Here is a 17634-nt window from a genome sequence, read left to right as displayed (position 1 = left end):
GGCCCTTTCGAGGATATAGTGGTTCAGCCTGCTGATTTGGGCCATTCGTACTGCACCTTTGGCTCGTATAATCTGTGTTTGTGTCAGTCGTTGCCCCCCTTTACATCCTCTGAGAAATAGAATCTGTGCACTCACATGAACGTTTCGTATCGTACCCCCCTCTTTTGGTCTTTCTTGACCCTCTTGCCGTCTTTGCTGCTTTCCGAACCCCCAGCTTTGTACAGCATTGGCTCGAAGCCTAGGACGTCTTTCCACCTCTTAATGAGATGTCTCCAGTAACACGACTCGGCCGCTTGCGTGAGGTAGCGTTCCCTAAATACAGCGACGCTGTTGTCTGCTATGCGTTTCGCCTTCTCGGGGTGATCGAGTAGATCCTCCATCGCGGGCACCAGGTCGGAGAAGTCGCGCTCGACCTCGACGAAGTTCTGATTTGAGCCGTTGTTGCGAAAGAGGTAGTGGTAGTGCTGTATCCACTGGAGCTTGTGTGAGACGATAACGGAGCGGCAGAGTTGGCGGTACTTGAGAGAGCCGGAGTAGGAGCGGCCTGCAGGATCGTCAGTTTTGATCATGGTCGCTTGCTTCTGAGGCCTTGAAGGCGGAAGCTCCGTGTCGTCAGTCATACCCTCAGCATGTGCAATGAACATGTAGTTGCACTGATCTACCGGGCCAAGGAATTGTTCCTTAAAGTTGGGGTCCGTCCACTTGAGCTGCCCAACGTCGCTCCACGGCTTGCCCTTTGCGGCGTCGAGCAATGCTCTCCGCAGTTTCGGCGCAAATGTGATCTTGCCGCGCCAGACAAGCTTCTCCTGTTTCTGATCCCATGGCTCCACACTCTCGCGCTCGACTGCTTCAATCGCCACCTCATCGAGCGTGCCGAGCGAGGGCATGTCCCAGCTCCAGAATCCAAAGTCGGGTATCAGCCAGAGATGATGGTCCTGTACACGACGAGCGAGCGACCACATTGGCTTGGTTGGCTGCGCGGGCAGATCTTCAACGGAGAAGACGAACTCGATATTCGGGATTTCTGTGGTCGCGGGCGCGGAGCGGACAGATCGGTACATGGCGCTGAGGGATGCGATAGCTTTCTGTCGGTTGACGTTGTCGACGAGGTATGTCTCAAGGATGTACAGCTGTTCTTCCGTTCAGCTCGAGCACTTCACCACAAATATCCGGCGCAACGTACCTCTCGATCATAGATCATGCCGCGAACCATGCCCTTGGTAAGGTCAAAACTTGAGAGGTCCTCCTCCGTGACCTTGCCCCATCGGTCGCGCAGCTTGACGGCGCGCTCAATGTCCTCATACTGCCCAGGGAATGCACTCTGACACTGCTCCTCATCCAGACCATAGTTGTTTCTGTCTCTCTTATAGGTGAAAGTCCAAGGATCGGCGTCGGTGGCGTTTTCGGCCAGAAGCGCCTGGTTTGATGCGCAGTCCAAACATGTATCGCACTGGAAATTGGAGCTGAACTGGCAGAGACACCTGCCAGCCGGTAGAACCCCTTGGACCATGCCAGGGAGATGCGGGTTCTCCGTCCGGGTGCCATAGAGTATGGAGCATATTAGGAGAAATAGCAGGGCGCATGTCGACACAAAGAAGAAGGTCAGGATGTCTGAAGCACCAGGGCAGCGGCGGCGGTAAACCGTCTTGTCCTTGCGCTCTTCGACAACCCACATCTTCTTCATCAGCATGTCCGAAAGCGTATCCCGGCGCGCAGTAGGCCGAGGCACCGTGGCGGGAGGATGGGACACGCGCGACTCGAGGTCGTTGGGCGCGTCTCTCTGTATTCAAGCGTGGATGGCAAAGGACGGCGGCGACATGGATGCCGATGGCGCAGTGAGTTTTGTGCGCCTAAAAGGGCCTAAAAGGACAGTCTGTTCCCAAGTATAGCGAGGGCGGCGATGTGCAGCGGCGGTTGGTTGTCGGGGCCAAGACGGGCCTGAGGGGAGGCGGAGGAGTGGCAGTGGGAGGTAGCGGCGGGTGGGCGACCAAGCAATTGTAAGAATGGCAGACAAGTCTTCAACTTCTTTGCATGATTATGAAATGCAAGTGTGCCCCATGTCGGCCTTGACGCTAGAAGCTGCGGAACGCGTGGTTGGCGGTGGTGGTGGGAAAAAAGGAGCGGAGACTGGACCCATGATGAGGTCGAACGGTGCGATAGGCCGGCGCGCTAACATGGGTGCGAACTTCTGCCATCAACAATTACATAGCCAGTGCAACCTCATCGCATATGTACTGCGGCAGAACGACTTTGCCATGAGTGCGCCTTATGTGTGTCGAGGCGTCGTACTCTGGTCCATATGCCACTGCACGTCCAGTCCACACTATCGCGGACCTGAGTACACTGTTGCCGCGAGCATTGCGCCCGCCATGCCAATTGTCAAACACGCGCGGCCTCTGGGCCCATGGCTCTTCATTCGGGAAGGTGCCCTGTCGCATCATAGCGATCATGGCTCGTCATGAATACTACCCTACCGTTTCTGCCGCCACAATATTTGCACCGAGAATCTCAACGCATGCGCCGACTACGACCATGACAGAATCAGAAGTATGGAGCGCCCACAATGCCGCCATTCTCGTTTCACAACCACGCGTTTCCACGTTTCAGGCGCCTCGCCATGTCTGTGCACAAGAGTTGAGCCTCAAGACTTACCGCTAGTGGCGACGTCAGAGGATCTTGTAAAATCCTAGCCAGCTATTGGCGGCCGATCTGTCACTACCAAGCTTTTCCCGTTGGCGATCGGCGTGGGCGCCTTACTTTCCTTCAAGTCAAAGTCTGCTGCGAGCTCGAGCTTGATCCCCAGTCTTGGCTTCGCTTGCCGCGGCATGCTTGCAAAATTGGCACAGGCGGTTTCAATGCCATGTATTCATCAAGATATTCGCTATGTAGATATGGTTCAACTAACTCCCCGTGGGCCTACAACCTAAACGAAGGGAGGCCAATGCTATGCAGTAAGATCCAGAACAAAGGAAAGAAAAAAAAGGTCCGAACAGAGGAAAAGTCACATCATGGGTTGACCATAATGTGTGAAATGTGTGGTTATGATATGTACACAATCAGCCTTGAGAAAGAAAAGAGATATGTAATCGCTAGGAACATGTGCAATGAAACAAGCATTGGGTGGCTGCTAAGGGTGCACCCAACGCAACGTGAGTACCAGCGACCAACAAGCTTTGCAATGCAAAGATGTAAAGTGCTGACAGGTCAGCGGCGCTGATTCAACACGCTACACGGAAAGAACGTGCATGTTTTCCTGGTCGGGCGACGTAGGCATTTGCCAGGGGTTGAAGGCAGTGGTCTTGCCCTTGTGAGCATGAGCCGCCAGGCCCATCTCTCGCATACGCTCCGCACCTCGACCGGGAGCAGGACGCTTTTCTTTGGTAGCTTTACGGTGCTGCTTTCTGTACAACTGCTCCTTACGGCGCTGCCTCTTTTTCTCCAGGCCGATTTGGATGTCGATGGCGCGACGAACAGGCATGTCGTTTGAGCCAACCTCCTCATCGTTGTATTCGAGGGGATTAGGCCCTGGAGCAAGTGGTGTGCGAGGCACCGAAGCAGACATGGTCAGCGCAGGACGCTCGGCTAGGCCAGCAAAACGAAGTGCCATCTCGCCGCGTTGCCGCATAGCGACAGGATTGGTGGATCCACGTCGAGTTGGCGGAGGTGATCGTAGACGCAGAGGTGGGGGAGGAGAATGTAGACGTTTGGGTGATGCGCCAAACAGCTTTCGAGGCGGCGGAGAGCGATGCATGGTGCGTTTCGCAGGCGGTGGCGATCGCAGCCGCTTTGGCGATTGTGCAGGAGAGCGCTTCTTTGGACCCTCCTTGCGACGGCCCCTTGGATCGCCATCAATGTGGTCCATCCGGCCATGCATCATGAAGTGGTTGTCGCTTTCCGAGACAAGGTTTTCAACTTCAGAAACCTCGTCCTCTTCGTCGTCAGGGAGGTCAGGATCAGAAGCTGGGAAGGTCGGATCGATGTCTTGAGGTGTCGGCTTATGCTTCGCAGCACGTCGGCGTTCCAAAGTCGACATGTAGGCCTGTTCCAAAGGCCTATCTTCGTCGAGCGTCCCGCAGACGAAATCAGTACTGTCAGGCAGCTCTGGGCTTGGCACACGAATATTGACCGGCTTTGACTTCTTACGGCGTGGATGCGTCTTGGTGGGGAACTCGAAGCCCTTGCGACTTTCCAGAGATCCGACCGACGATTCAGAAGCACTGCGGGTGGTCTTCAGCCGCAACTGTTCGAGATGCTCGACTGATGTAGCGGCTGTGGATGCTCCTGGGGCCCACCAGTTGTAGTCTGAACCAGCGTCGCTCTCATCATCCGAGACAGCGAAGCCGTTTTCATCATCGGTCTGGAAGCCCTCATCCGTGGCGTCACTCAAGTTGTCGCTATCATCGTCGCCATCGGCAAGCAGATCGTCGTCTTCGTCAACCTCGTCGACGTCATCCTCATCGTCGTCGTCTTCCTCTAGGGCCTCCTCCTCTACCTCCTCTCCGAGTTGACGGAGGCCGTTCTCAATCTTGAGCGTATCTGAGACGGTAAGTCGGTTGCGATGGCAAGTCGAAACCTGGGTCCATTCATCGACTTCCTCCTCGGAGCTAGCGAACTCATGGAAGCGGTATGCCTCACAACGAGCGAGATCGGAGTTGAGGCTTAGACGACGGGTGTGGTTTGAAACAGGAGTCTTTCGGACGCTAGCGGGTGAGTTGTTACGGACCGTCGAGTCAGAGTCGCGGTGAGCCTTGGGCTTTGGTGATTGTGGAATGCGGCGTGCTACTGGGGCTGGGCTGACCATGCGCGCGCGGGGCTTGGGGGCCTGAGATGGTGCATCGGTGGAGACCTTGGAGGGACAGGCAAACTTGATGGTGGATACACGCTTCGGAGGTTCTTGCGCTTGAGGTGCAGGCTGTGGCTTTGGTACCTCAGCGACAGGCTTCTTCTCTTCCTTCTTGCCACATGCGAACATGATGCAACGCTTCCTACCTAGGACCGCTTCAACGTTCTGCTCGCCCATAGGAAGGGAAGTCGACTTCGGTAGCGGGCTGAGGGCATCATCTTCGTGCGATACGACAGAAATAGGTAGCTCTAGAGGCTTCTTGTTGGATAAGGGAATCATGCCTCGAAAGGTCGCTGATGGCGGAGGTGGGCTTGGTGTACTGGTGCGTGATACTGGACTGGTGAAGCCTCCGTCGCTCGTCAACTCTGCTGTTGTCGCGCTGGTGCAGCTCCATGTAGAGACAGTCGACATGCCACGAACAGGACTATCCTCGGATTGTTCTTCGACTGGCGAGCTCGCGGTCGAACTAGCTTGGAGAGCAGTCGTCAAAAGAGACTGCTGTCGATCGCATCGTGGTTTTGATTTGGTGAAGGAGGTGGAGGAAGAGTAGTGTAGTTTCAAGGTTGCAGGCCGCGGTGTGCGTCCGGGTTCAGGCGGCTCGTCGACGTCGGCCACGATTTCTTCTTCTGAAGTTACCGCTGGCGGTGCAGTGTTTGGTACGTTTCGCGCGCTCCCAACGTCCATTGCGCCTTGTCTTATGTGCTCGTTCGGCATATTTGCTGTGGAACTGGATCCTGCACGCAATCGCGTGATATAACGTGGTACGAAGATAAAGAAGTGTTGACCCCACTATGGAGGCAACGGATCGTGGTCCTGGTGGTGTTTGCGGTGTGGCTCCCCTAGGAGTTTCGGCGCAAGCAAAGTCGCAAGGCGAATTGGTGATCAGGTTGCAATCGAGCGGGGAATTTCGTGTGTAAGCTGAAGATGGGACCGGAAAAAGTGGCAGGCTGTTACTAGATGGTGTGGTATGGATACTCTGAAGATGGTGAGGGTGCACGGCCCCAAGGAGCGTAAGGTTATAATATGGAAATGAACATGATGAAGCGTAAAGGTCGGACCGGATTTGGTGTTAAGCGGAAACTGACAAACGTGTCAGAGCTGGGATACCTGGTGAAGATGGATGCGTTGCTCAGCGACGTGTGGCAACAGGGCAGGATGGCTGTGGGACGGAGGCAGAGCTGATTGCCGCTGAACTTAGTAAGATTGGCGACTTGGCGTCTGGAAGCAGAAGAAGCGCAGAGAGATCTGGCGTCCGCAGCAACCGCTGTGACAGTTGGCAACGACGCGACTGTCGAGCGACGAGGGCGAGATGAAGAGGGCGAAATGAAATTCAGAGGTGCCGGGTGCTAGCAAACAGTGGGTATCCGCTAGGGCTCTCTTATTCGTACCCCACGATTCAATCCAATCGAAACACACCCAAATGCCGCGTGTGGGCCGTGCAGACATCGAAGTGCAGCTCGCGCCTGCAACTCACGCTGTGCCGCGGTGCGCGACAGAGGGAAATGCGGCGTCCAGAATTAGGCTTTCACCTGCGTCTGAGCGTGACACACCCCTTCTCACAGCACGCTGACAGGCTCAAACTTCATTGTCAGCCAGTGCAATTGCCCTTTGTTGTGCGCTGAGCATTCTGGACTGGCCCTTTGTCGGCGACCCAGGGCGAAGCGCACCTCCGCACACGAGCAGAAGACACCAAAACTGGTTTATTACTGTGCATCACCCCACGAGCCGTCCATCAGGGACTTGGCCGAGTCTCTCGTCGCTAAAGCTGTTAGTTACCAGTTCGGGACATGCCGATTATTACTTGGTCACTTACCAAGAAAGCTGGCCGATACTGCTTACGCATCTGTCTCGGCCAATCAACGTTGGCCCGAAAGAGTCATGGTATCCAAACAGCTCTATTCATCGCAGTCCCCCTTCGACCGCTGCATCCCACAACCGCATAGCCAGTTTGGACCGTCTGCCCGATGCTCGCGCACCGGCTGCATACTCATGCATCAGGTCCCTTGCTTGCTTTTCCTGAGCCCGGAACTGGATAGCCTTAGCTCATCTGTGTCCCCATACTTCGGTGGTTTTCTTCCAAGATTCTAAGGTTACTGTGTCTGATGGACCACATCGCCAGATGCCACACCGCTTTCTCACCGCAGCCCTTACAACTAGATTCTCGAAGCCGCTGCCGTGCCGCTTCTGTCATCTGACTGCACGCTGCACGCCATGTTCGATGCTATTCGAAGGCGTCCTGCGTACAGCGCCCAGCCGGCTTCGCTGCGAGCACCCTTGACGATCGCATATCGACATCAAGCGCCTCAGCCGGCTCGTCCGCGACTTGCCAATGGTTGTGATGCGGGGAAGCTTTTTGTGCTCATGACAGCTCGCGCGCCATACATGCTTGATTCTATGGCTTCTAGGCGTTGCGCAATGTGTCGATTGCATTACTCTGCGCTACATAGCGTGGGAGGCACTTATCCGACGGAGCGTTATTCGGAGTCCGCGCGATGGCTGCGTAGCATGTTTACAGAGATCTGGTAGGCCCGAGTCATCTCCAGACAGACCACAATGACGTCGCGCTTCACGTTGCGACGAAGCGGAACCGCTGGACAACTCTTGCAGAGAACACATTCGGGCACTCCCACGTCCTCGCTGGTCAATACATCACCCCCAAGTTTCAGAACAAACGCATTGAAACTTTGTTTCACTTGGCCCCGGCTGCTAAACGCTTCACCTCACCATCTGTGCGACCATGCCTTCCATTTCCGGCAGACCAATGTCTATGCTTTGACTTCTTGCGGACATCAAGAATCGCAACTCGCACGAATGCAGCCGTCAGACCTGGACCGTATCGTCGATCATCGTACCGGACTCCGTTACAGTGCGATGATCTCGACGTACCGCATACACTGAACCCCCAAATTGATGCACCAGTTACATGCGCTTTCCGACACCTTCTTGTGCTCTTCGGTCCGTCTCCTAGGTCACGCCTGCGAATTCACCAATCCCTCGCCATGATCCACGACACAGCCAAGCATCCCCACTCTATGCACATCCGTCAACCTACCACCTCACCATCACTACACGCTGTAACACCACTTTCCGTAATCTTGCCCTCCTCGAACTAACAGCCAAGCATCGCACAGCCAAGCCTATACCAAGCCTCTGGGCACTACACGCACTGTCGCGCGGACCGCCGATCATCCGCGCGTACTGCCGCGCACTATGGAGATGTTGAAGGTACTATAGTCCCGCTTCTTCCGTTGATTGAAGCCACTCCTGCCCGGAGACGTGTTTAGGCTGGTGGAGCGCGGAGACCTTGGCGCTGTGTGCACAGCCACTTGACACAGGCTGCGTGCGTAAGATGCCGCGTAGAGGGTTTTTACAGCGCAGATGTAGGGGTGGATGCTTGACATCATTGTGCTTGAAGGTAGGTACACGCGGAGACAGTGAAAAGAAGATAAGAAACCCTTTTGATCTGCCCTTGTCAACATTCAAGTACAGTAGGCCAGCTCACCCAGTAGATCATAAACTGCAGAGTTGAACGCAGCTGTGCACTCATGCATCAACATTAATTGTACCACAGCTTTCATATCGAGTCGATGTCCTTGGCGTGGGAGGACGGCATCCAAGCCAAGAGAGCGGAAGGAACCATCGATAGTGCTCCTTATGTCGGAAGCGGCAAGTTACACACAAACGTTTGTGCGGCGGTCTAGATCTATCATTGGTGATTAATAGTGACACGGTGAAGTCGCTGGCATTTTAGACGCTTCAGAAAGGAGGCACAAACAGAATTGCTGATCTCGTATGCCAAGGTGAGAATCATAGTTGCGAAGGTGGGTATCGATATATTGAAAGCAGCTATTGATGGCTGGAAGCATGTTTGTAGCTTGTCTAACAGATATCACGTCCAGCATTGTTGTATCAAAGCGCCCTGCTATGATACCTGCTTTACTCCGGAAGTCCGCTGAATTCACTCGGCATCCTCAGGGGACGACCCACTGGATCCATATTACCCTGCTTCTCCCGCGAGACGTCCAGTTTCTTGTTCCAATTCTCCTTGACAAAGTCCAGCGTCCTGGCGAATACGAGCTCGCGCTCCTTGCGCTCATGCTTGGGCACAAAAGTATCTGGAAACTGCGTCCAGCCGTGTCGGCATCCGGGCGCGTGCCAGACTTCAAGTCCTCCGTTATCTTTGCCTTGAGGAACGGAGGAGCCTGCAGAGCCTCCAGTATGACCGTCCCAGTCCCCTTCGCGACCGTCGCCGAATCGAACGAAGCCGTTCCAGCCGCCCGAGTTCATCTTGTCGACCCAGACGTCGCTCTGAACCGCCAAGGTGTCTTTCTCAGGCAGAACAAGCAGGATAGCCGCGTTCTTCTGCACATTGTCCGGACTTGTCAAGCCAGGACTCGCTCTAGGGTGGGGACGAAGCTTCCTCGGTAGATATGTAGGTCCCATGATGGAAAAGAGACCGGGCGTTCTTGGCTTCTCTGTCTTCTTGTCATCGCCTCTGAGTGCATTTGGCATCTCTTTCATTGGTCGCTCATGCGGTAGTAGTCTTGCGTCTAGCGAAGGGTAGAACAGGAGTAGGGGAAGCATTCTTGGTTGCGCGTGGGGCGGCGGTAGAAGTGATGACCAAGGCTCGTTCACGTCGTCGAGTACAGTCGCTGCTCGCCTTGGGGGCATCAAAGGAGACATGGTATTCGCTGGGGACGGGCGTTGCTGCGAGGATTGGGTAGGACCAGAGGGCGCGAGTGTGGGCGAAGACATCAGCTCTGGACATGGTGGTACAGAGATGGCCATGTTCAGCGCAATGTTTCCACCAGCGGAGAAGCCGCTTATCGCCAGACGTGTAGGATCAAGGGTGATAGTGGTGACATTCTCGAGATGCGGCGGCGCATGCTTCTTGTTCTTGCCCTCAAGCAGCATTTCGCGTGTCATGCTGTAATACCGCTGCAGCTCGGTTCTGAGGACGTTTCCACCTTTTGACATGCCGCTCGTATCCAAAATTGCTGATAGTACGTCCTCGACATCGTGTATGGCGGCTGGGAATTGGTGGAATGGCCCAATGCGATATGAGACACTGATGACCACGGCTCCAAGCTCTCTCGCCATCATTGAAGCATACGGTGCCTGCTCGAGTGGAGACTATTGCGATGTCAGCTCTTGATCCATACAGTGTTTATGTCAACTACTGACGCCCATGATGAAACCTCCTCCATGGCAGTCCAGGACCACAGGGACCTGCCAGTCGCCTGTCCTATTGCGTAATCTTTCCGCATCGCTGTTCCCTTCCAGATCGACCGGTGTCGGTGGCACGAAGACATATAGGGTGATGACGCTGTCCTTGCGACTCGGGAGGGATATGAGGAATGGATGCGGTCCCTTTGGCGAAGTTATGTGTAGTATGGACAGAGGTACGAAGCGCGGTATCTGGACCTGTACGTGGAAATTCCAAAGTCAGCTCATGCCGCACATGTGATGCGCCCGAAGGAGTGACTCACAAGGAACGTTCTCCTACAAGAGTTAGCAATGTTCCACTGTCTTAGTACCACGAGCAAACTGACCATTGTATGTGAAAGGGCAGGCGGAAGAAGTACGCAATCGAATGGAAGTAGCTGCTCATCGTGCCGGCAATGCTGAGGAAGAAGCCGTCATGTGCACATGGTTTTCACAGAAGCAACGTCGAATATCCGTGTGCTCCTGGAAAAGACTAGGTGGCGCTGAGTGAGCATTGTGGCAGCTCCAGTAGCATTTGACGCGCAACTCGGGGGCAAGCGCGGAATCCAATCGCGACCTGTGACGTCACCAGCGTGCGCTCCGCAAGGGGAAACCACGAATAAATTGATAATTGCAAAACTTGCACGGTTCGTGTTTAGAGTCGCGCAACTACAATCTTGTTCTACTCGCTCCAAGCAGGGATGTCTTGGACATTAGGGTAGGGCATGGCCGGAAGGGCTCCACTTGATGCAGCTCTCCCGCACTTCTTTCCTTTTGGAGATGATCCCGCCAGCGCCTTGAGATCGTACAGGCAGCAGTGTCAGCAAGGTCATGCCATCTCAATCGTGATTTGAACTCGACGCGACTCATGAATGTAAATTGTTGTAGCAATCATGCGCGCTCAATGATTACATGAGGCGCCTTCAGCATCGGCCTGTCGATCGTAGTGCGAGGTTAGTGAACGCGGACCATCTCCGAGCAGCTGTTGAACCAAGTTTGGGACTCGAGCTAACATCACCATATTCCAGAAGATCCGTGCGCAGCTTCTCATGATCGCATAGTATCATATTCATCCAATTGCCGAAGCCGATATATACATACACTACGCCACTCTCCCACCCTAGTACACGTAGCGGAAGTTGGGGTTCTCCTTGTCAGTCAAGTCGTCAAAGCCGTGAGTGCTGTTGATCTCCTTGCCAAACTGCTGGTCCTTCTTCTTGTTGCGGATGGTCAAGTTCCAGCGGAGGAAGGCAATGGTACACACAAGCAGGGAGTAGCAGCCGAGATGGATGGACAAAGCCTTGCGGTAGCGCGGTGCGTCGCCATCGAAGAAGACTTGAGGACCAGCGGCGTTACCACCGCACCATGCGAGGAAGTTCATGGTGATGCAGACTGACTTCTTGGTCTGGCCTCCGACATTGCGCGTCAACATGGACATGCCGAGACCCTGTGCGGCCCAGAAAGTGAAAACAATCCAGTAGCTGATGAGAAGACCCGCTTTGGTTGAGTTGTTCTTGTTTTCGACAGTCATGATAACAATCGTGCCAATGAAAGATGGGATCACGAAAATGGCCATTGTCAACAGGTTCTGTCCGGTCTTCTTGCATAGCCATGCCGAGCCCGTCAGTGTGAAGATGATGACTACACCGAGGACCATGGCGAGAAGCTGGGTCTGGAGAATCGTAAACTTCAAGCCGTTGATGATGATATTGTAGAATGCACCGAGGCCGGAAGTTGGGAGAGTTGTGCAGATCTGGATGAGCATGTAGCAGTACGTCTGGGGATCAAGTAGAGCCTCCTTGAGCTGGTACGCGCGGAACTTCTTGTTCTGGAGACCAGTCTGGTTGGATCGGACTCGCTCGACCATGAGCTTCTTGTCTTCCTCGGTAAAGCACTTGGCGCGCATAGGAGAGTCTGATGCGATGTTAGCTGGAGGTTATTGATTGCGTTTTTGCTCAGACTTACCAGGAAGACGGATGAGCACAAAGATGCCCCACAAGAACGAAGCCATGCCATAGGTGATGAAAATAGCCTGCCACGATCTAATCTTTGCAGTGCCTCCAATGAGCTTTCCGGTTCCGTCCCTGAAGCTAGGGTGGTGAATTTGCGAGAAGCCGTAGGCCAGAAGACCACCGACGATTTGCTGCGCACCGTTCATCATGTACCAGTAGTTGATAACAGCTGCCTGCTCGTCACGCTTGTACCAGATGGAGCTCATGATCAGAAAGGCAGGTTGACACACTGCTTCGAAGATACCGAGTAGTGTCCTGACCGTAACAAGCGCGGGGAAACTGAAGCACAGAGCGTGACAGCACAGAGTCGTTGACCAGAGTAAGATGTTGATGCCGAGGAATTTGCCGACAGGTACGCGTTGGATGGTCCAATTAATAGGGTACTCGACACACAGAATGGCAATGTAGATACAGGTGGTGAGCCAGGCGAACTGTAATTTGTTAGAAAAGGTGTCTTGTGGAAGATCAATGCGGGTTTACTCACATAGTGGTTCTGCTTTAAAATCGGAATATCGTTTCTGATACCCATGATCGACGAGAAAGACATGGTGCCTTTGTCCAGAGCCTGCAAGAAGTATGTGACAATCATGATCGGCAGAACGCGTCTGTCAATGAGACTCTTCAACCGCTTGTTCTCCTCTTCAGAGATGTGCACTCTTTCCGCGGTTGCATCTGCATATTTGGCGACTTCGGCGTCGATACGGTCGTAGTTGATGTGGTCGACCTTCTCGTCTTCTGCCGACAAAACACGCTCGACCTGGCCAATCTCTTTCTTATCAGCAGGGTATGTGACCTCTGGCGCGTTGTTCACGCCGTCATGGCTGGCTCGGTTTGTCATCCTGGCTGTTCTCTTTGACGCTTGACAGGAGGAAGACTGTGACTGAGGAGGTAGCAAAGAGAACCTCCGAACTCAAATGAGATGACAGAAAGTGGAGTCGTGCAGTACATATTTCTATCTGTGTAGATTGGACCCCAGTGCTCCCCGTGCCCCAATACCCCGGAGAGCTTACCCCATACAGTTCAGTATACTCCGCATTTCCTGAGCGAGTTCCCTGCAACCCAACGTTTAGCCCGTGCTCGCTGACTCTGGAGCAATCCCAGCCGAGTTTAACGTTGGATCACGGCAGGCAAATTGGCGCCAGTCCTGCGTGTCGGGTGCGTGTTTCCTTGCATTCATCGTTCCGCAGGCATGTTGCCCACTCAGAATGCGGAGTGCGGAGTCGCCCTGTCAAAGGATCAACAGGTCTGGAGGTGCAATCTTCTAGGCTCCCAACCACATTTGGTAGATCATCGGCGCAATACACACCGAAGCGCGTCCCTGATGGGTTGACTCGCTGCATGTGACGGGATAACCTCGTACATACCGTTGGGCGAGGGTCCTGATACTGGGAATAGGCTGCTGGTGGAAGATTTCCAATATTCTTCCGTTGCCACGGTTAGTGGCAGACGGCGTCTCGTGCAGGCCACCTGGGCAGCCATCCCCATTGTCGGTTACGCTACCCTGTAGGATTCTGCCGCGGCTCTTCAATTCTTTCCAGGTTGGACGCCTGGCATGTCGGTGTAGAGAACAACGAGCGTCGGCTCAACGTTGTGCGAACATGGTCGCGTCTCTCGTGTTTTGACTTTATGATCGTGTTTTGTTTCTAAATATGTTGGGGAAAGAGCCGCTCCTTCCTTCATCCCGCATTCTAGCACCACTCCACGTGGGGACCCCAGGTTTTAACCTCTACGTCGGTGTAAAGACCTGGCGAGTCGGCCCAGAAAAGGACGAAGATGAGCTTGGGTTCCTGATGCGCGATCCATGTGCCTAAAGTTTCCAGGTCTCCGGGTCCCCACTTCAACAGGTTGCATTCGAGACCCATTGCAACCCACTCTGTTGTCCACGCGTGTGACCTTTCACGTTCTTAAACACCGTCTTTCTCTTCATACCTTGAAGATAATAATTGCAGATCAACATTAGCCTCAGTGCTTCGTCAACGCTCTAACCCTGCGTACTTTGATATAAACCCGCGAACGACTTTAGAGAAGCATCCGCTCAGAGCACCACCACCCCAAAATGTCCTCCCTCACAATCAACGCCCTCAAAAAACAGGACATAACCTCCGCAATCGAGCTCCTCAGCTACAACCTAGTCAACATCAACGACACCACCGGCGAATTCCTCCTCAAACTCGACGACGGCCGCATCATCGACACCAAAGGCTGGGACGGCTGGGAATGGACCCATGGCATCGGCCTCTACGGCCTCTGGCACTACTACACCCTCACGGGTTCCACCTCCACCCTCTCCACCATCCAAGACTGGTTCACGCGCCAACTCGCCCTCGGCACGACGAAGAACATCAACACCATGAGCCCCTTCCTCACACTCGCATATCTCTACGAAGAAACAGGCAACAAGACGTTCATCCCGTGGCTGGATACGTGGGCGGAGTGGCTCATGCACGACCTCCCGCGGACAAAGTATCAAGGCTTCCAGCACGAGACGTACAACTCGTTCAACAAAGACGAACTCTGGGACGACACGCTGATGATGTCCGCACTGCCGCTTGCGAAAATCGGACTTGTGCTGAATCGCCCGCACTATGTCGAGGAGGCGAAGCGACAGTTCCTGCTGCATTGCCAGTATCTGTGCGACACGACGACGGGGCTGTTTTTCCACGGGTGGAAGTGGAATGATGCCGACAGTGGGAAATTGGAGATTGGGCATAATTTCGCGCGCGCGAGGTGGGCGAGGGGGAATAGTTGGTTGACGATTGCGATTCCGGATTTCATCGAACTGTTGGGGCTGGAGGAGAAGGATCCGCTCAGGCAGTTTCTGATTCATACGTTGGAGAGTCAGTGTGCGGCGTTGCTTAAGTTGCAGGCTGAGAATGGCATGTGGCGGACGCTGCTGGATGTGGGTGTTGAGGAGGGGAGTTATGAAGAGGCTTCGGCGACTGCGGGATTCGCGTATGGTATGCTCAAGGCGGTCAGGAAGAGGTATATCAGTGGAGAGGTGTATCAAGAAGCTGCGGTCAAGGCGGTCAAGGCGGTGCTTCAGAGGATTGATAAGGATGGAGAATTGCAGGAGGTTAGTTTCGGGACGGGCATGGGACACGATTTGCAGCATTACAAGGATATCAAGATCACGAGTATGCCGTACGGGCAAGCGATGGCGATAATGGCGCTGGGAGAATATCTGAGAGCTTTCATATAAGTCTAGAAGCCAAGGTTGAATGAAAAACTGAACATCATGCATATTTACCCTCCCTCATCGATCAATCCCCTATCCGAGAAGATTGTTGAAACCCCTGATCATCTTTGCCTTTGGGCACACAGGAGCACCCGGCACTACCGTCTGGCCCTCAGCAATCACGGCTGGGCCAGGGATAACATACTTGCTAACAGAAGAGTGGATGTTGATCATTATACCGGCGTCAGAAGCTTTGTATGCGCCTGGGAACTTTACGGTCTGAGGGCTGAGGGTGCCAGTGCCAGAGACGGTGAGTTGATCTGTGGGATGTCAGTCAAGCTCTATGCTATCGGTATGTGAGAAGCAAACTCACAACAAGACATGTAGAACTGCGCTCCTCCTGATGACCCAGCAGTGTGAAGGGCAATGACCTCAGCACGAAGTAGGTAGTCTCCAGCAGCCAGTGCGGTGGGGATCTTGACGTCGACCTTCCCGCAGCATGTATTCAAGTCCTTGACACCCCAGTTGTCGTTGTCGGCCGCACCCTTGTTTGCTGCCGCCCAGCCGTTCTCGTACACTGACCGCTATCAGTAATGTGTAAGATGTGGAGATGTTCTGCCCATTACCTTTGAACCATCCACTGCTCCCATCAGCCTTGCTGCTGTCGTCGACTTTGCTCATGTATACCATGACAGGGCCATAGTGTGCACCGCCGATGGCTTCGTTCTTGCAGCCCCTGTCCCCGTTCTGCTGGTGCATCTCGACAGTGACAGTGTCGCCTGCTGTGACGGCACATTTGCCTGCTACGCCCTTGGAACCGCCGGCGTTGCAGCGTATGTCGTTCGAGGACACACTCTGTGTGTTGATGTTAGTACAGACGGTGTCCTGGCCATCGTTGGGATGAGCGTACCGTGACCGGCGAGTTGGAGACATAACTCGTACCAGGTAGGCGCACACAGGTGCTGGCTTTGTCGACGCCGTTGACCCACAGATCCTGCCAGATCGCATGGCCTAGAGCCTGCACAGCGAATGTAGAGAAGACGAGCGACTTCATGGCTACCAAAGTTTGTGAGATTGTCAAGCAGATGGACAGAAGCACGCAGTTGAAGTCTTTATGACGGAGCAAGCAGAATATGATCCCGTATCGGAGTGCAGCTAGAAGGCATGTATTATGTGGTCGAGTGAAATGTCCTGATGTAGTGCATGTTGTATTGTCTACGGACATCTCATCCAACTACCGAGATCGTATGTACGTAAGACGCACTCCAGATCTTATCATGCACGAGAAAGCTCCCTGTCGGCAGTCAGAGGCAAGGCACATATTGCACACGCGATTGGAGAGAGGCAGTCCAACCAATTTGGTGAGGCTCGTGGTCAGAGCAAGCTTTGCCCGATAGTGATTTCAATCTATCGATACAAGCTGTCTATAAACGGTCAGCCACCCACTCCGTGGGTTGACAGGCTGACTGTGCATTTACGAGAAGGTGCTCAAGGCGAGGAGAAGGTAAACACCATTTCGAAGAGATCGTCATTCAGTCGAGGGTTGTCGTCTTCCGTGTCCAACAGTTTCCAACTCCTCCCTGGCGCGGGCGCTTTAAAGTCATTCTTGTCCATGTAGAAAATGTTCTGGACGACCACCTTGTCCACGTGCGCAAGAGAAGATGCTGTCCGACAGACCTCGTTCTCATCCTGAATCCTTGAACGACGGACTGCAGGATCGCGGATGGTGGGAACACTGAGAATGATTCTGAGCTCCTCCAATCTTTTGACGGGACTCCAACTTGAGGCGTAGTGAATCCTCAGCGGTCCAAGAAGCTCGTCCAAGTCTTCTGGCGGAGTATACAGTGCGATCTTGTTTATCGCCTGTTGCAGATTCCGCTCCAGCCTGGACAGGCGCTGGAGAAAGTGGCCTGGGCGAGCGTAAGAGCGGCGGCATTGCAGCCAATCAAGGACATGTATATTGTCCTGGAACACTATGTTCCTCGCCTCCATACTCATGCGGCGACACGTGAATCGGGGCAGGGCCACATGTGACGATTGTGGAACTGGCAGCCCTTCTTCGGGGTCGGGGAGGTATGGAGGCGGCGATGCGGTGAAGGCATAGCGGTAGACTTGATCGCGAAGCTCTCGAGGCAGGCGGAAGAACGGGGACTGCTGCTGCTCCTATGCATGTGCCTGGTTGCTGTGCGAGGACATGGCGGTTTGCCTGTGCCAACACGAATGCGGGGCAACGAGGCGGGAGCGTGCGGGCTGGCGTGTAACGAGGGCGGCGGTGAGGGCAATTGCGGATAGCGATAGACTGCGGAGGTGCTCCAGGCAGCCGTGTTAGCGATGGATGGGGCATGTACATGGTGAGACTTGTGGTGCGAGGCTGCCGCGAGGCTGCGCGAGGCTGACAG

General features: G+C 54.2%; 9 protein-coding genes across 9 annotated transcripts; 2 read left to right on the top strand and 7 right to left on the bottom strand.

Annotated features, from left to right (window-relative positions):
* Window positions 1-131: 131 nt before the first annotated feature.
* SNOG_00886 (hypothetical protein) lies at window positions 132-1690 on the bottom strand (the record flags this gene model as incomplete). The annotated part of the gene is made up of 2 exons (XM_001791501.1): window positions 132-1130; window positions 1184-1690. 2 exons carry the CDS (start codon window positions 1688-1690, stop codon window positions 132-134), a joined length of 1506 nt encoding a protein of 501 aa, XP_001791553.1.
* SNOG_00885 (hypothetical protein) lies at window positions 1689-2001 on the top strand (the record flags this gene model as incomplete). The annotated part of the gene is made up of 2 exons (XM_001791500.1): window positions 1689-1835; window positions 1873-2001. 2 exons carry the CDS (start codon window positions 1689-1691, stop codon window positions 1999-2001), a joined length of 276 nt encoding a protein of 91 aa, XP_001791552.1.
* A 200-nt stretch (window positions 2002-2201) lies between these two features.
* On the bottom strand, window positions 2202-2827 carry SNOG_00884 (hypothetical protein; the record flags this gene model as incomplete). Its single annotated transcript, XM_001791499.1, has 3 exons — window positions 2202-2429; window positions 2653-2675; window positions 2758-2827. 3 exons carry the CDS (start codon window positions 2825-2827, stop codon window positions 2202-2204), a joined length of 321 nt encoding a protein of 106 aa, XP_001791551.1.
* Window positions 2828-3226: 399 nt separating this feature from the next.
* SNOG_00883 (hypothetical protein) lies at window positions 3227-5557 on the bottom strand (the record flags this gene model as incomplete). Its single annotated transcript, XM_001791498.1, has 1 exon — window positions 3227-5557. The coding sequence occupies one exon, from the start codon at window positions 5555-5557 to the stop codon at window positions 3227-3229; it is 2331 nt and encodes a 776-aa protein (XP_001791550.1).
* Window positions 5558-8779: 3222 nt separating this feature from the next.
* Window positions 8780-9943, bottom strand: SNOG_00882 (hypothetical protein; the record flags this gene model as incomplete). The annotated part of the gene is made up of 1 exon (XM_001791497.1): window positions 8780-9943. One exon carries the CDS (start codon window positions 9941-9943, stop codon window positions 8780-8782), a length of 1164 nt encoding a protein of 387 aa, XP_001791549.1.
* Window positions 9944-11168: 1225 nt separating this feature from the next.
* SNOG_00881 (hypothetical protein) lies at window positions 11169-12946 on the bottom strand (the record flags this gene model as incomplete). The annotated part of the gene is made up of 3 exons (XM_001791496.1): window positions 12545-12946; window positions 12014-12491; window positions 11169-11962 (listed from the first exon to the last, which is right to left on the bottom strand). Exons 1-3 carry the CDS (start codon window positions 12896-12898, stop codon window positions 11169-11171), a joined length of 1626 nt encoding a protein of 541 aa, XP_001791548.1. The 5' UTR covers window positions 12899-12946.
* A 1170-nt stretch (window positions 12947-14116) lies between these two features.
* Window positions 14117-15259, top strand: SNOG_00880 (hypothetical protein; the record flags this gene model as incomplete). Its single annotated transcript, XM_001791495.1, has 1 exon — window positions 14117-15259. The coding sequence occupies one exon, from the start codon at window positions 14117-14119 to the stop codon at window positions 15257-15259; it is 1143 nt and encodes a 380-aa protein (XP_001791547.1).
* A 69-nt stretch (window positions 15260-15328) lies between these two features.
* Window positions 15329-16289, bottom strand: SNOG_00879 (hypothetical protein; the record flags this gene model as incomplete). The annotated part of the gene is made up of 4 exons (XM_001791494.1): window positions 15329-15555; window positions 15609-15812; window positions 15862-16120; window positions 16146-16289. The coding sequence occupies 4 exons, from the start codon at window positions 16287-16289 to the stop codon at window positions 15329-15331; spliced, it is 834 nt and encodes a 277-aa protein (XP_001791546.1).
* A 434-nt stretch (window positions 16290-16723) lies between these two features.
* Window positions 16724-17585, bottom strand: SNOG_00878 (hypothetical protein; the record flags this gene model as incomplete). The annotated part of the gene is made up of 2 exons (XM_001791493.1): window positions 16724-17398; window positions 17430-17585. The coding sequence occupies 2 exons, from the start codon at window positions 17583-17585 to the stop codon at window positions 16724-16726; spliced, it is 831 nt and encodes a 276-aa protein (XP_001791545.1).
* Window positions 17586-17634: the final 49 nt, after the last annotated feature.

The sequence above is a fragment of the Parastagonospora nodorum genome, assembly GCF_000146915.1.
Source record: "Parastagonospora nodorum SN15 chromosome Unknown scaffold_1, whole genome shotgun sequence".
In the NCBI taxonomy this organism is placed as follows: Eukaryota; Fungi; Ascomycota; class Dothideomycetes; order Pleosporales; family Phaeosphaeriaceae; genus Parastagonospora; species Parastagonospora nodorum.
The sequence above is the reverse complement of the archived record's forward strand: the minus strand, read 5'-3'. Positions and strand labels throughout refer to the sequence as shown.